At 41.0% G+C, this 18,088-nt stretch overlaps 1 protein-coding gene across 2 annotated transcripts in view; it reads left to right on the forward strand.

Annotated features, from left to right (window-relative positions):
• IARS1 (isoleucyl-tRNA synthetase 1) overlaps positions 1–18,088 on the forward strand; it is a 104,197-nt gene that overhangs the window by 41,089 nt on the left and 45,020 nt on the right. For both annotated transcript variants that reach the window (XM_060271486.2, XM_035106206.3), the window contains exons 12-17: positions 1,928–2,050; positions 3,030–3,121; positions 6,452–6,550; positions 14,428–14,554; positions 16,229–16,302; positions 17,399–17,593. In XM_060271486.2, the coding sequence (XP_060127469.1) occupies positions 1,928–2,050; positions 3,030–3,121; positions 6,452–6,550; positions 14,428–14,554; positions 16,229–16,302; positions 17,399–17,593 (710 nt within the window). The remainder of the gene's footprint in view (positions 1–1,927; positions 2,051–3,029; positions 3,122–6,451; positions 6,551–14,427; positions 14,555–16,228; positions 16,303–17,398; positions 17,594–18,088) is intronic.

An 18,088-nucleotide genomic window follows, 5' to 3' on the forward strand; every position in this document is an offset into this window, starting at 1 on the left:
AATTTCTCCAAGAATGGCAAAATGGTCAGGCAGTTTGATGTGATCATGGGCCCAGTGTGTGGGAAGCTGCCTCCTACCAAGTGAAATCATCTAGCTCTGTATTTTCTACAGTGCCTTGTAGTGGCTTTCCAGGGTTTCTGATGGAAGTCTTTCTTCCAGGCCTACCTGGAAATGCCTAGGATTGAACCTGGTACGGTCAAACCTCAGTTCCTGAACGGCTCCATTTTGGAACGTTTCTGCCCCTGAGTGCAAAACACCTAGAAGTAAATGCTCCGGTTTTCGAATGTTTTTTGGAAGTCGAACTTTTTTCGGAAGCTGAAAATCTGACATGGCTTCCGCTTGAGTGCAGGAAGCTCCTGCAACTAATTGGAAGCAGCGTCTTGGTTGTTGAATTTTTCGGAAGCCGAATGGGCTTCTGGAATGGATTACGTTCGACAACCGAGGTTTGACTGTACCTTCTGTGAGCAATCACATGCTGTACCATTGATCTACAACCCTGCCCTAGTCACCATTACCCCACACACCCAGTCCAAAACTTGGGAAACTGCAAATTAAGGTGACTAAATCTTGCAAGTCTTGGGACTGGCTCATATCATGTAAAATCTCTTTGATTACTCATTATTTCATTTGCAACTATATCTGCATTTGATTGAAAAGTGTTTGTCTCCTGACGTAGTGTGCCGAAATGTGGTGCTTCTTTCTGTGGTGTTTGATCATTTACACATGTGGGTAACCGGTTGATGCTGCAACCATGAAGTGAAAAACATGCGTGAATGAACTCATCATCAATGTGACAAGATACTTTATAACGCAAGAAGCAAAGTATTTCACAGTGTGAAGAAACAACTTATCAGGTTCCTGTTGAAGTTGGGGTATCTAGGCCAGCGTTTCTCAACCGCTGTTCCGCGGCACAGTAGTGTGCCGCGAGACGGGGGCTGGTGTGCCGCGGCGTGCGGCGACGAGAAGGGCGATTTGCTGCCTTGTCATGTGCCTGGCGGCTGCCATTACAAAATACTGACCCACAAGAAAGGAAGCCGGAAAGGGAGGGCGCGCTCCGACGTTCGCACTCGCTTCCAGTCTAGTCCCGCGAGTGGCGAGCGCAGCACAGCGCTCCTTGGCCGGCCAGGCTAGAGCGCGAGAAGGCGGAGAGCAGGCCCGTTCCTCCCTGCGCACCCCAACCGCCGCCAGAGTTGGAAGGGACCATGCAGTAAGCGAGGCGGGCAGGAGAGGCGGCCCGGGATCAGGCCGAGCGGGCGCGGAGCGGAGGCGGCGTTGGCCATGGCCCTCCGGCGGCGGTTGGGGTGCGCAGGGAGGAACGGGCCTTCGCTGCGCCCGAAAAGTGGTGCCTCTGAGGGGAGGGAGGGAGGGAGGTCTGGCGGGGGAAGAGAAACACCCGGGACGCGCCTCTTTCCTCTCAAGGGGAGGGGTCTCCTGTGAGCCCCGCGTGGCACCCTCGTTCCCTCTTGGGTCGCGGAGTCGGGGCTCCTGCAAAGCTCCCCTCGACCCGAGGGCTTTTCATTCTGCCTTTTAGCAGCGCTGTAAGTGGCCCTGAGGCCTTTGGGCCTAATGCCGGAGTCTCCTTCCCCCCATTTCCCCCCTAACGCCTGAGAATGTTTGTACTGTGTGGCAAGGGAAAAAAAATTAAAAAGAGCCACCCAGGCTTTAAGTCAACAAAGGGCATTGACAAATGGCCTATATATAAAGAGAATTACTTTATATATAGTCAATATAGGCACAGAGTTAAATTTTTTAACTTTTTTAATGGTGGTGTGCCTCGTGATTTTTTTCATGGAACAAGTGTGCCGTGGCCCAAAAAAGGTTGAGAAACACTGATCTAGGCAATCCAGCAGAATTTTGAAATTCAGAATGCTGCCTTAAAAATCAAAAGACACACATTTGAATATTTAACTTTGTTTTTCTCACATAGGATGACTACAGAGTCTGTATGGATTTTAATATCATTCGAAAAGATTCAGTACCAGTTTGTCCTGTTGATGCCTCGGGGTGTTTCACAGCAGAAGCGACAGACTTTGCTGGACAATATGTGAAGGTTGGTTGTGAAGGAAGGAAGCTAGAAAAAACTCAGTGTCAAACAGTATTCAGAGACTGAAGAGATGTGTGGGCTTTGTTTCCTACTGCTGCTTTTTGCCATAAATGTTGTCAGTGGTATTGTTTGTGAAAATGGTGAAAAATCCAGATGAATCATTTCCACTCCAGCACTTCTTCATTCAGACCTTTGCTCTCACTTCTGTCTAAACAAGCTATAATCAGAAGCCTGGGTCTGTTCTTGGCTTACCACTCATGCTCTGTCAGGGGGAAGAAACAATGAGCCCAGTTTCAAACATCATAGCAAGTCAGTTTCTAGCTTGTTTCCTGGCAGCACAGCAGGAGTGTGAGAGGAGCAAAGTCAGCACTGTATTAGCTGCTCTTTCACATTAAACCATAATTTTATCTTTAACTATGGTTTTAAAAAACGTAAAGGACCCCTGACAGTTAAGTCCAGTTGCGGCCGACTCTGTGGTTGCGACGCTCATCTTGCTTTACTGGCCGAGGAAACCTACGTTTGTCCACAGACAGTTTTTCTGGGTCATGTGGCCAGCATGACTAAGCCACTTTTGGCAAATCAGAGCAGCGTATGGAAACACCATTTACCTTTCTGACACAGCAGTACCTATTTATCTACTTGCACTTTGACGTGCTTTCAAACTGTTAGGTTGGCAGGAGCTGGGACCAAGCAACGGGAGCTCACCCCGTTGCTGGGATTTGAACCGCCGACCTTCCAACCAGCAAGCCCTAGGCTCAGTGGTTTAGACCACAATGCCACCCGCGTCCCAACTATGGTTTAATATTACATAAAAACCAGCTCAGCATCTCCGCTAAATGTTAGATACATTATTAATCTCATGCTACATTGGAACTGGCTGTTAGCTTGTAACTTCTCTCTTTTTCTTTCCTGAAGCAACCACCCACCTGGATAAATTCTTTGTATGGGTTATCATTATTCTAAAATAATATTTTGCTTTACTCAGGATGCAGATAAGAACATCATCAGATTCCTAAAAGAACAAGGAAGACTGGTCCATACCAGCTCTTATAAGCACAGCTATCCTTTTTGTTGGAGGTACGGAGAAGAATTAACATACTATTTAAAGGAAGCATTTTGACTGGTAACTTATTTGTGAAAATTATGCCCTGTTTAGATTGTCTTTTATTTGCTAGACACTAAGACTAATCTATGCAGTTAAATCAGTTGTATTCAAAGCTCTCTTCGTATCTGTAAGTAGATCTCACCTCTGGCACAGTGTGTGTATAATTTCTCACAACTATCAGTGAAAGACTAACTATATGTCAAATTGGGCAGAGGCCGCTTTTTAGAATGGAAGCTGCCTTTGCCTACTTTCCCCTGAGTCACCCATGCCCACTGCAGTCTCCCTCTTTTACAGACCAGACGTTTGGCGAGGGTTCCACTCAGTGGGGAGGACGGAGGCAGGTACATACCTGCCAAGTTGCTGTCAGAGAAATAAGGGACCGGGCGGAAATAGCAGACTGGAAGTAGCGCTGCCGCCATTTTGGAACTGAACGGAGCATGCTCAGAAGTGACTTTTGATGCTGCTTTGCCCAGTTCCAAAATGGCCACCGCGCCAGAAGTCACACTGCCGCCATTTTGGAACTGGGCAGAGCAGCATCAAAAGTCGCTTCTGAGCATGCTCCACCCAGTTCCAAAATGGCCGCCGCGCCAGACTAAACCGGGAAAAAAATAATCCGTTTTTTCAGCTAGGAACAGCTGGAAAAACGGGGATTTCCCGGGGAAAACGGGAGACTTGGCAGCTATGGGCAGGTATTTCATTTTCCTCTTGTGCTTTTTTAATTGCACTGTATTGGATGCAACCCATAGTTACACCATTTATTCACTAATAACTGCAGAAGGTTCTCGTTTCAGTTGCCTGGCCACAGTTGTTCATGCCCTTATAATCTTGTGGCTGGACTGTCGTAATGTGCTCTATGTAGGTGCACTCTTGAAGATGGTTCAGAATATGAGTGTCTACAGGGCCAGGGGAGAAACAGTTGCCTTCGCTGAGTGAGCAAAAAATCCTGTTTCCTAGCTTTCATTTTGTTAAAAAAAAATGTTCTATAGCACTTATAGAACCTTAAATATGAGAAACTAGCTTCCTCCCCTCAGTATTTTACCTTCTCTCGCCCCTGCAAGAAAAAGATTCTGCAAATGCCCATGGTTCAGAAAGTGCATGCAATGCAAAAGTCAGCTGCAAAAGTTACCGTAAATAGTGTGTGTGCCAGTTTGTTCTCCCATTGCAGCAATTCTGCGAGAGCTACACTGGCTGCTGTTATAACTGGACTTTCGTCAATATTTCCAATGTTGGTATAGGTTTCAGAAAAATAAAAGTTCTGGCTCAGAGGAATTTAGCAGTGGGTGTATAAATATAAGCTGTGTTATATAGTTCAAACCAATTAAATCTCATGTATCAATTTATTTTGCCCTTTGAAATTGCAAAAAGAGTATGAAAATTCTTCCTGTGAAGTTATATACCTTTTAAAGCTAGTTTGAATTCATATTCAAGTGTAATCTGTCTATATTCTCTAAGACCTTTAAAAAGAAGAATTAATCAATCTTGTTGAATCTCCCTTATTCCCAAAATTCTATAATTGGCTAAGCCTGGGAGACATTTTTCATAGCAAAAGACTAGCTTTGTGTGTGTGCAGTCCTTTAAACTTCTAAACTTTTAGGGAGAGCTGTAGAAAGTGAAATAATTGCCCCAAACTGGTTTGGCATAGTAGTATTGTATCAATCACTTTTGCTCAGTTTTAATTCTGTTTTCCAGAATTAAATTTCCTGAACAGAGTGATATTTGTTAATAGCAAAATGTTTTGAGAGATAATGACAGTTGGTACATTGGGATCTGGCCCATATGTAATGCTTGCTTCCTGCAAACTATGGTTTGAATATTGGAAACATGCCTCTGGAGTGTATGTATATGCTCTTCCTTTTCCCTTCCATATCTAGCACACATTTTTCCTTTGTCAGCCCTAGCTGCAGTTTAGTATTTGTTCTACACTGCTAAAAACAAGGCTCTCTCTTAATCAGGCTATGCAATTCTTCATGCCCTGGTTTCAAATCCTGGTTATTATGGAACTCTGCTTAGCATTTGCAGGGAGCCAGTATTATGCCTGTACAAAGCAAGGGATAAATGATGAAACTAAGCTTCTTTACATATATAGCTTTGGTACTTTTGTTCTGTTTAGGATTTCAATATGCTGACAAGAGAGATTGCCAGCCTTCTTGAAAATAATTATCTTTAGATTACATAGAATTACATGTTTGGATTGAAAGGAGGCAGATAATATTTTCGCTTTTGTTGTATGGGGTTTCAAAAGCAAGTTGTCTCTCCTCTTCATTCAGTTTAGTATGCACTATACATTGAATTTAAATTCTTTCTTTGTGTTGAGAAATGCACTTTAGCTTTTCAGCAGCTTATGTCTGGACAGATTAGCAAATAGCCCATGGCATCTTAAAGTATTGCAGAGTCTGAATGCAGGCACAGTCCCTGTGTTGTCTTTAATATAAGAAGTTAATAGTGAAAACTGAGTTTAGGAACAGGAAGCTGCTTTATACCGGGTCGGAGAATTTCTTCATCTAGCCCAGTATTGTTTACAGCAGGCCTAGGCAAACTTGGTCCTCCAGATGTTTTGAGAATACAAGTCCCATCATCCCTGACCACTGGTCCTGTTAGCTAGGGATGATGGGAGTTGTAGTCCCAAAACATCTGGAGGGCCAGGTTTGCCTAGGAGGCCTGGTTTACAGGGACTGGCAGCAGCTCTGCAGGGTTTCAGGCAGGGTTCCTTTCCAAGGAACCCTGCCTGAAACCCTTTGCCAAGGATCCCAAAAGATCCCTAGTTCAATAACTAGGGATCTTTTGCACACAAAGCATGTTCTCTGCCACTGAGCTATGGCCCTTCTTCTTAAATGTATTATTGTATTAAACCTTTTAAATTTTATGTTTGTATGGGACAAAGGAAATCTTTCAGAAGCTTTAAGGAAGTGCATTTAAAGGAAGATGAATCTATACTTTCTATACTTTTGCAAGGTGTCCTCTATGATTCTCCTTGATGCATGATTCAGTAACTGTATTCTTAAGTTCCTTGCCAGGTGGGTTTTAAATAAAAGACTTCCCACTTCTTATGGACTAAATTGGAATCATCATGTATTCATGTACTCAGATAGCTTTCCTTTTCCCCTGGGTGATATATTGGAGTTCTATATTAGTTGCCATTTCAGTGAGACTCTGGAGGCAAGGGGCACAGTCACTCTGTGTGTGGAAATCAATGGGAATTTTGCTACTGAATTTTAGAGGGGTAACTTGTGAAGCTAGTGCAACAAGTATTGCAGCATAGCTAAAGAGTGTGCCTAATTTTCTTTTCATATCATTTATTTTAGGTCAGATACTCCTCTAATATACAAAGCTGTGCCAAGCTGGTTTGTCCGTGTGGAGCACATGGTGGAGAAGTTGCTGGAAAATAATGCCCAGTGCTACTGGTAATCTCCTCAGTTACCCTTTTACTTCATAGTTTCATTATTGTCTTGCAGCTTTTTCTCCCCCACTTCTATTTTAATAAGGAACTCTGTCGCTGTGTAGCTGGCATCCCCTACTCGAATTTAAGCTGGAAAAAGGTTTCTTGAGCTTAAGCCAGGCTTAAAGAAAGATTGCTGCAGTCGATCCCACTGAATTTAACCACAGTTTGTTTTTACCTATGGCTTAAGGTGATGTGTGAACTGATCCAGTAGCCAAGTACACTTGGACGGGAAGATTACTTTTAATTTCTCTGAGGACCATACTAGAAACTGCTGTTGCATCGAGTCCATTAGTATTGTTGCATGAAGCTGTTGATGTTCACATAGCTACTATCCATGCAGAATTCCTGTATCTTCTCTAATATTTGGTTGCCTGTTTTTCTAATGAGGTGTAGACGTTTGCCAGTAAAGTCTTGAGCTTTTCTGACACTTGCTTTGATTGAACAAGGAGTCTGAATTCCAACTATTGTGTCAGTAGATGGAGATCTCTTGCTCCAAATGCTGCTTCTTTCTTTTGATGTCTCTACCTATCGGCCAAGGGCATGTGTGTGCTGCCAGGTGAACTTGGCCTTTGGTCTTAGTCTTACTGGGCTTCAATTACAAGTCAATCTTTGGCAGCCCTTTTGTGTTGGAATAGTCTTTTCCACCTCTTCTACAACTCATGATGCAATGGAAATAAAGACGTGTACCATTTATCAAGGGTGACAGAAAGTAATGTATACAATTGGGCATTTTAACAAATAGATATTCTTGTAGTCTACAACTTACATAATGGGGTAAACATCTGTGAGTGTCAGAGCTCTCCCTTAAGATTTGGGAGCCTGATAAATATAGCATTTCAGGGGCAAATTGCTTTTTTGCTGTTATTGTTTCTTGGGAAAAGCTAAAAGAAAGAGTCTAAAATGTATGTGTTGGTTTCTCTACAATACTGTTAACATGAATAATGTTTTGTAGTCATATTCTTTTCATGGAAGCTAAATTTAAGTAGGGCCTTTATGTAAGTTTCCATAAATGCTTCCAGTGTGACTTTCTGGCTTGATGTAAGCAAATGCTTGGTTCACATTTTTATAAAGGCTCCATAGCAAGCAAGTGCAATCTTTGGTACTCAGTGCTGAGAGCTACTAATGACCTTACGGGAAAATAGTTGTAAACTTGAAGTATTTGTCTTCTATGTTAATTGTTGTCTGCTGCAAGCTTTTACTGTCTTGAAAATATACACTGAAAATATGCAAATGACAGTGCATTATTCTGTGAAAGAAAATTATGTCTCTGTTGAAAAGGTGGCAATTGAGCTTTTAATTAACTGGCTTCTAGGGTTTCATTCTTACGGCAACCAACATTTCAATTTCCTTCCCCAAAATGGTGCACTCCAGATGTTATTGGACTCAAACTCTCCTTAGGAAATGCTCAGAGTCCAACAACATTGGGGAAGGCTGGTTTATAGTGCAGCCTTTTCATTTATTTTGGCTGTCTTTTGATTTCTGCTTATTCCTTTTAATACACATTTAAAGTCACAGAATAGGTGGTACAATGCTGATAGCCATACAAGCAATAGATTTGTGAGACGTGTACAAAGATTTAAGTTGCCTGCAGCTGGTTTTTTCCAAAAGAGCTTAATTAAATCCATGCATGTCGGAATGAAAGAGGAACCTATTCACCAGAAAGTTGTTGGTGTTTGTGAGGTTGGACAGAATTTTTAGCTGGGTTCTTTTGTCATCTTTGAAGGTGTCTTAGATTTTTGTCTGCTAGCCCTCAAGAGAGGAATGTCCAACGTAGGACAGTTTGGAATTTAGCTGTCATTATTAGTATGGTTAACGCATCTGTCTAATTGTTCGGATATCTTCATTATTCAAGCAGGTTAGTGATGCTAAACTCTCATCTTGATTTTGAATATCATAATTTTTAATATGAGCCCAAATAGCTAACAAAAAGAGCTTGGTGCTCAACATCTTTCCCCAGCAATCCTTGGCATTGTTTGGACAGTTTTGTTGATAGATTATTCCACCTTGCACACAGTATAAACAATGTTTTCTGGTATTGAGAGAGGACTAGATTCTGGTTTGATATTAGGCCCATTTCTTGCTATCAGGTTTTCAAAGCCCGTTTTAGTAGCCTGCTGAGCTGCTCTCTTTTGATGTTGAAGCTATATGATAAATTTGCATGTGTAGGTATCAGAGTACGGTGCTATGTTATATGTAAATGCTTTGGTTCAGTATTGGTACTTACTGAAAGTGTGCAAAAATGTCTGCAGATCTGTTTGATTTAGTGGCATGAAAAGGTCCAGTGATATTCTCTATTTTTCCCCAATGGGGTTGTAGAGGGATTTACAGAATTTTTAAACTAGGGATGATAAAAGAGGGAATGCCTTTATAGCATCCTTTGGAATTGGTATGATGCTTGTACTGCCTTTAGAATCCTTGCTGACTGCTAGGACTAGATTTCTCATAGGAATACTTTCTACTCCTTATAGGCACTGCTTCTGATGAACTAGATTAAATGTGGTTTGACTAATTTTATAACCTAATTGAATTTCTAATTTGTTTTTAATGAGAGAACTTAATACTAATGTATTTTGGAACTGGCATATTTTAAGAACCTAGCAACAGTTTATCTTAATTTTGACAAATGATCCTGCTGTATCTTCCAAGGAATGAATAAACAAAAGGAAGTGGTTGTAACTCATAATAAAACAGCACCGTGGTGCACTGTAAAACCTTTCTGGAGAAACCCTATTTTAAATGTGTCAATTTACTATCTAAAATCTGGAAGGTTTTGGAAGTGGGAGACATGTGGCAAATCAGAATACAGGACCAAAGATATCTGGTCACTTCACCTGTTTGTTTGTATCATGTGAAATGTCTAATACATCTACTGCAGGGATAGGGAACTCCAGATGTTGTTAGACTATAGCTCCCATCATCACTGACTGGGAGCGGCTGCCAAGACCATATAACACTGGTCTTGAAAGACCTACATTGGCTCCCAGTACGTTTCCGAGCACAAGTGTTGGTGCTGACCTTTAAAGCTCTAAAAGGCCTCTGCCCAGTATACCCAAAGGAGCATCTCCACCCCCATCGTTCAGCCTGGACACTGAGGTCCAGCGCTGAGGGCCTTCTGGTGGTTTCCTCACTGCAAGAAGTGAGGTTACAGGGAAACCCAGCCAGATGGGCAGGGTATAAATTATAAATTATTATTATTATTATATAACCAGACAGAGGGCCTTCTTGGTAGTGGCGCCCGCCCTGTGGAATGCCCTCCCATCAGATGTCAAGGAAATAAACAACTACCTGATTTTTAGAAGACATCTGAAGGCAGCCCTGGTTAGGGAAGTTTTTAACGTTTGAAGTTTTGCTCTGTTTTGAATGTTCCGTTGAAAGCCCAGAGTGGCTGGGGAAACCCAGCCAGAAGAGTGGGGTAGAAATAATAAATTGTTGTTGCTGTTGTTGTTATTTATATTTATTCACCATGCTGATTGGGGCTTATGGCAGTTGCAGTCTAACAACACCTGAAGGATTACAGGTTCCCTATCCTGGAGCAAGTGCCATGAGCTCGATTGGTAATTAACTAGAAAATAAATAATAAAAATGGCTGCGTTCAGAAGTGCTCTGATCATCCCAAACTTGATCGTTGGGAATGAGCCACATGTGTGTGTATTCCCTCCTTCTTCTATATTCCTGGATTAATAGAACACTCTCTGGTTAATTTGGCAAACCAGTTTGGAAACTCATCAAAACTCGTTTTCACTTCCGGTCTACCGCCATTGCTGACCGGCAGGAGAAACTCGAGCTCCGAGATTCTCTGGCGCTGTGAGGGAGGTGGGAGCCGTGAGAGTGCCACGGACCCCCGAAAGAGCTCCAGATCGAGTGTTCTGGAGATGTGGGGACTCAGCTGCACCTTTTTCTGTCTCCTCCGCCCCCCAGTAAGCCCTATTAAGGGAGCCGAGAGCGGGCGGAGTGGAGACATGGTGCCTTGAATCAATCTGCTACCCTCGCAACGTGAAGCTCCAAGCCGGCAGCCTGTGGAACGGTGGATTTTTCCAGATTTAAAGGATTTGAAAACATTGGACACCATGAGAAAAGGAAAAGGATTTTAAAATTTCTAATTGAAAAGATTTGGACATGGGAGGAAATTAAAAGAGGAAGTCGATTTCCCCCATTGAGCGAATTGAGATGCAATTAATTTGCCCGAAGCCGGGAACTTGACAGTAAGTTTTTAATCACCAAAAATCGGACTTTAAACTTTCCCCCTAAGGCAGGGTAAAGGAGAGAAAGGTTGAATTTTGCAAAATCCCTGTAAGGGTCCTTTAATTTGGTCTGGGGAAAGTCCCCCTGGAAGCTGGAGTCGGGTCCCTGGAAGGATCAGCGAGCCGCCATTATGACATCACAATAGGATGGAATTTGTTTACCTCTTTGAGGCTGAAAACTGTCAACATTGAAGAAAGCGTAAAATATAAGGTTGGGAATAAGAAGTTTGACATGCTTTTTAAATAAATTGATATATGAGTTTTAAGATATGAAGAATAATTAAAAATGAGAGTTTGTAACCAGATTGGGCATAATTTCTGTTTCTGAAGATTGGAAATACGAACTGAGCCATTTCCTGCTGTAATCTGTGCTTTTCCCACGAAATTGGATGCGACCAGGATGTCAGTAGACACAACATCATCTGACTTTATTGACTTTCAAAAGGAACTTTTGGAATTGCTTTTGGATTTTAGGGATGAACTGTGTCATAATGTTATACAGATTAGAAAAATAAGACAGAACGGTGCAGAAAGTGAGAAAGGACTAATCTCAACAAAGTATGAAGAGAAGCAAGATGAACAATCATCAGCCATGGAAAATGTAATTGAATTTAAAGATGATGAGGAAGCTGCATGGAACATTGTTCCCCCAGTGAGAGGGGTGGGAACAGGACTCATGCTTGATTCAAAGAGCCTTCAAGGAAGAACCAGCATGGAATAATGCCCTCCCAGTGAGAGAGGGAGGACAGGACCCATGCTGGGGCCAGAACTTAAGGGGTATCAAAATTGAGACATGGCTGGGAAGTGGAAATGTAGTTGGATGGTATTGTGCAACAGCTGGGAAATTGGGGAGGCAGCAGGGGATGAAGAAGTGAGAGGGGTGGTCAGGTGGTGAAAGAGCAGGAGTGGGGTAAAGGAGTAATGATGGATGCTATTTTCTGACTGACCAAGATGGCCCACCACTGGAATGACCTATGGAACTGGCTGATTCATCTGGGAGACCCTGAGTCCAGGGGAGGGGAGGGGGGCTGAATTAGATTTAAGTGTTTAAATGTTACTATGATAAAAGAAATAATATTTGAATGTACAGTATGGAAAAATTTTGGGGTATAAATTTGAGGCTAAGGGGAGAAATAGAGGATAGTTGGATGGGAAAATAAATTTAGATTTGGATTAAGATAAATTACAGGTGGAACATAGTTGCATAGCTGCCAAGTTTTCCCTTTTCTCGCGAGGAAGCCTATTCAGCATAAGGGAAAATCCCTTTAAAAAAGGGATAACTTGGCAGCTATGCATAGTTGATGCATTGAAGAATATAAATAGTTGTGAGATAATAAAAAAATGTGATAGAATGATTTAAAATAATAAATGAAAATTGCTTAATTTGGAGTTAAAAAATGGATCCAGTGCGAGGGGAATCGAGGAAGTCTACAATGTTAATTAAAATGTTTGATTTGATCTGTTTTTCTTATATTTTTATTCCTGTTTTTAATGTGTTTTTTCCTTGTTTTTGTGAATTTTTGTAATTTGGAAAATCAATAAATATTATTTGGGGGAAAAACAACAACTCGTCTTCAAGCTGGATGTTGTGGTAAACAAAAACAGCAGGAAGGTGGGAGTGCTTTGAGGCATGGTTGAAAAGTACCACTGTGGGCTGTTTTATAAGTTCAGAAATGTAGAAAATGTAACTTCAGAATTAAAACAGGAACTTTTATTTCATGACTCAAGAAATTGTATGTATGGGATAGATATGTTTGGGGGAGGAGGCCAGTGATACAAGTTTGTGTCGGGTCTAAAAGACTGCGCTTGGGCCTTGAGCTGTACCCCCTCTCCCCTTGATTTAGAATAACGCAACTGTTCTGGGAGGCTGGTTAATTCATGTGTAAGGGTGACTTTGTTTATTTCATAGAGTCAACTAAATTTTTCATTCATTTTTTATATAATATTTGTGATGGTTAAATAACAAATGACCTTGTTCAATGTAGGCCATTGTGCAAAAGAATAACTTGCTTGAAGGAAAATCCATCATGTCTTATTAAAGTTGAGCGTTTGTAAAAGTGCACACTCAGATTTGAGGCCTAATTTAACTCTGTTATTGTATTAGTAAAATGTCTTGTCATTTTGATGAGGGACAAAAGGAACCTTTATCATCTCAATGCCTACTCAAAAGTAAGATTGCTAAACATCAGACACAATAAATAAGAGCACCACATTTTCTTTCTGTGCAGCCTTCCCTTGGTGCCTTTGCTGCAACAGGAAAAGGGAGGGGCGGGAAAAGGAAAGTCTTACCTGTGACTCTCTCTGTAGTAGCAAAGCTGGCAGGCCCACTGCAGGTTGGGATTGCTGTTGATGCAACTGTCACAGCAAGTCAGAGAGGCAAGTCTAGAGAGTGCAGGGTCAGCTTACCTCTGTTCTGCCTCACTTCAGCTCTTAGTAATAATGAAAAATGTTCCCAGATGCTCAGTTTTTCAATTAAAGGAAAAAGATGTAAGTGTGTCCATAAGTTACATTGCCTGCATTGTTGCACTTTTGGATCTCTTGTTAGCATCTATTCACAGTTTAAGTAGCTTTTATCTGTTTTAAGCTGCAGGTGCCACCTGCCAGCATCTTGTAGTTGAAAGCTATTGTAAAGGTTGCAAAGTTCATTTTCCACATTAGTGAATTGTTCAAATGCTCTTCTTTCATCTTAATTCAGTTTTCCACTTGTGCTTAGACTGGGTTCCTTTAGGTCAGCACAAAGTGTATAACTGTAATAAATTGAGGCTCTAGCACTTTCAGAGGCACTTAGATTCTTTCAAAGCAAGGAAATTCATGTGATTGGAAAGCTAAATTGCTGAGTTCTAAAAAAAAAATTCCCCAATAGTTGTGCTGGAAATTTGACTTATACTTCCTGCAAACAAAAAGTAACTTAAAACCTCATAGAAAAGTCACAGAATGAGACCTATTGCCCAAATATTAAGCAGCAAGCACAAAACATACTCGCTTGGGTTTATATACAGTGACAGTCAGCAGAAGTCTTTTATGTATGTTTAAGGTGTTCATTTTGGGGGATAATTTAGAGAACAAGTTATTTCTTGGCATCCTATTATTGTGAGATAGCATGTGGGAAATATGAAACAAGGATGAAAGAGGTGCAAATGCCCAAGGTTGTGGAAGCCTGGGTTGTAGGATGATATAACAGCAACATGGTGTAAAGAACCTGAATCTCATATCTCTTCGGAAAGTGCATAGCAATTTGGTGAACCAAAGGGGGCACATGAAACAATCCTTTCCAAAACACTAGATCAGCATCTAAAATTATTTTGAGTGTAGGTAATATCTTGGTTCACATGTTACAGAAAAGCATGGTTTACTGCTACATGAGTGAGTCACAGTGACCTTCAGTCTCTTCTAGCAAACTACAAAATTGGAAATTGGAGAAAAGTGTGTTGACTTCTGGTCATTGTTGTGACCCTTTATTCATGACTAAATGACCCAGAGAAGAAAAAAAAGTACATACTATCAAAGTTATAATATTCCAACATAGGGTGCCCACATATGCCTAACAAGTTCTCTTGATTTTGTTTATTGTAAGTAGAATTTTCTTTTTAAAACTTAGGGTTCCTGACTTTGTGAGAGAGAAGCGTTTTGGAAATTGGTTGAGAGAGGCACGTGATTGGGCAATTTCACGAAATCGATACTGGGGGACGCCAATCCCATTGTGGGTCAGTGACGATTTTGAAGAGGTGAGTAAAAATAATTTAAGTCAAGATTGCTACATTTTATTTTGTTTACATGGGGTCACGAAGAGTCGGACACGACTAAACGACTAAACGACGACGATTTTGTTTACTATGATTGTGCTTAGAGTGCAATTGTAGATCAGCTCAATTAGAGAAAAGGTGTGATCCTCAATGGCTTAAGGCTTAAGGCTTCCATTGCCATTTGGGGCAGATTACTAATTGACTGCTTAGGTTGCTTTCCCCTGGCACTGCTAAAATGGAAGCATTGCTGGATTTTACTAATATTCAGAATGGTGACATGTCTTAATGATGCTCAGTTAGCTAGGCACCACAAAACTTGCAAAAAGTATATTGTGAATGAACACAGTAGGTATAAGACACTTCTCTGGGGTACATCTGTTTCTGGAATACATGCGATCCTGCTGTCATGGTAATTCTGGGAGACAGTTTTACTTTCTAGATTGCTAGTGTGTCAAAAGCATTAAATGATTCTTCCATCAATTTCTATAGCTTGTTTTTTTTAAAGCATTTTTCCATATTTAGAGTTGGCATACTTATTTAAAACTTGCTAGTTAAAACTTTTTCCATCTTTTTTCCATTTGCTATTGTCAAAAACAATCAATCTGCTGATGAAATCCAATGGACACCTTTTTAAAAGTTCTGACTAGGGAAGGAAAAGTTTTGTTTGATTTCAAAATGCCTCCCATTTATAAGAATTTGTTTAATTGGTATTGCAATCCAAAAAGTAGTCTTAACACAAAAGAACCTTGGTCCCCAGAAGTAATGTAGGAGATAATAGAAGGGATCTAATGACCTCAAAATAACATTACAAATAATAAATGCGTGTTACAACTGGCACTATGAACGTTGTGATACAAAAGGACTGTCTGCCATTTTGTACTTGGGCTGAATACAGTTATTACTGTTTTAATCTTCTGTTTTGGATAACAGCAAAAACTAAAATTAGGTCTCTTGTTGCATTACTAAAACCTTAAGTAAAATCACAATTTGGTTTGAGGCCTTGCTCAGATGCCTGAGTTGCATTCGACTCCACCTAGTATAAGGAGTTGGTTGGGAAAGTTAAAATCCAAAAGGTTAAAGGGCTATTTAGTGGAGTCATGGGCAGGCGGAGATATCTGCTTGTTGACAGTCGTGAAGTTAAGGAGAAAATGTGTTGGTTTGGGTAGTTTGTTTGCCTCCATTTCTTCTTACAGTGCATGCCATTGCTTGTGCTGTCACAAGGTTAGCACCTGTGATATTTACAAACACATGGAATATGAAGTGATTCAGCTTTGTAAAAAACAATTTACAAATATTTCAAGCAGCTGCTGGGCTTCATAACAATCAATTAGTATATGAGGTTTAGAAATATAGTATCAACTGACTTTCCAGTTGCATGCTTCAACTATTTTCATTGACAAATCCTATTTGATATACAGTGGTACCTCGGGTTAAGAACTTCATTCGTTCCGGAGGTCTGTTCTTAACCTGAAACCGTTCTTAACTTGAGGTACCACTTTAGCTAATGGGGCCTCCTGCTGCCGCTGCACCGCTAGCGGGCGATTTCTGTTCTCATCCTGAAGCAAAGTTCTTAACCCGAGGTACTACTTCTGGATTAGCAGAGTCTGTAACCCGAGGTGTTTGTAACCCAAGGTACCTCTGTATTGGACTTAACAGGTGGTCTGTATTGGGTCTGTAGCAGAACTGGAAGAGCTGTCAGGAGTGAAAGTGACTGATCTCCACCGAGAAAGGTAAGTGATTGTAAGAAAAGCAAGCCAGAGTCTGTTGTAGCTCAGAAATAGCTCTGCTCATTTGTAGATGTTGAATCCATTTCAGAAATACAGCCCTGATTTTAGAGTCTAGAAACTGGTTGCTTGTCCAAACCAGAAAAGACTATCAGGCAATTCTCTGGAGATGGTCCTGCTGCTGTGCAACATCTTAAGTTACAGAATATCTTTTTTTTATACTTTCCCACCTTCTCAGTTCCCCCCAACTCCTGAATGAGAGCAAATCCAAGAGTTTAATTTTCAACCTGGTGGGGAGACACTACCAACTAGCTTATGTCACAGTTTAGAGCAGGGATGGATAAATTGTGAATCTTTAAGATGTTGATTACCGTAATAGCCAGCATACCTAATAGACAGGGATGGTGAGTTACAATACAACTTTATCTGGAGAACCACAGGTTTCCCACCACTGGCTTACTGAGTTCAGTCTGGTTCCCTTCGGTTCAGTCTGGTTCCCCGTGTGTACCCATACACATAAGTTCTTGGGTTTCTCCCAACCCTTCGGTAGCTGCAGCTTAAGCAGAGATTGGCACAGGCTGGAGAGGCATCATTTTGGCCATTTATCTCTACAACCCCCACAAGAAACTCCTGTATAGTAACAGTTTATTAATGGAACCCCATAATATGTTGCTTTAGCTAAAAAATTCAGACTCTGGACTGATGTGGATTGTATAAGGTTCTTCTGCAAAAGCATTTCTGACGTGGTTTGAAATGCAGTGTTTTATTGGGAAGCATAGGCTATTTCTAGTGTTAGCTAGCTGGTTATCTGTTGACGATCATTCTTTGGAAACTGACCTGGAGAGATATGTGGGACATTAGGGTAGCTTTCAAAAATTTGTATTCGTTAGCAATAATTTAAGTATGTTGTATTTGTGCTAAATTAGTGAAACCCTTTCAGTTCTGAATTATTTTGGAAATTTTATGCAAGCAACTTGAATATGTTAGATATAGAAGTTTGGAATTGGCATCTGTTTCTGTAATTGTGTTCCTTAAGACTAATTTCCAACTTGTAGAGTGGAAATTCAGTGTCTAAACTGTTGCTTGATTATTTTCCCTTTAGCGTTGATCATATAACCATCCCCTCGCGCTGCGGCAAAGGTGTATTACATCGTGTTTCAGAAGTGTTTGACTGCTGGTTTGAGAGTGGGAGCATGCCTTATGCCCAAGTCCATTACCCATTTGAGAACAAAAGAGAATTTGAAGATGCGTTTCCTGCTGACTTCATTGCTGAAGGCATTGACCAAACTAGAGGATGGTAATTCTTTGTTATTAGTCTGTACAGGGTTTTACAACTTCACAGCACTGGGAAATCTGGATAACTTTAAAACAGTACTTGAAATATAATTTGGCTCATGTTTGTATAGTGAGCACTAAACTAACAAAGTTTCATAGACAGAGATTTGTAAAGAAAGAAAGTTGTTGTTGTTATTGAATGATTTCTGTGAAATGTGTGTTGGGACCCACTAGCGGGTCGCAGCCTGATCCAAGGTGGGTTGCAAACAGGAGCACTACTGCCATGCAGATATATGGTAAAAGATTAAGAAAAGGGTCCCCATATACATGTTTGGCTTAAAAGTGACTCCTGGGTCTGAAAGGGTTGAAGATACCTGCACTAGCTGATTGAATAGGTAGGTGGCTACAGAAGACCCAGAGAATTACATGGCGGTCTAACTCACTGCAATTCATGAATACAGTACCAGACAGAAAAGCTCAGAGAAATTTGCATTTGATTTTTGTTGTTGTTTAGTCG

The sequence above is a fragment of the Zootoca vivipara genome, chromosome 2 (genome assembly GCF_965207765.1).
Source record: "Zootoca vivipara chromosome 2, rZooViv2.hap1.1, whole genome shotgun sequence".
Lineage (NCBI taxonomy): Eukaryota > Metazoa > Chordata > Lepidosauria > Squamata > Lacertidae > Zootoca > Zootoca vivipara.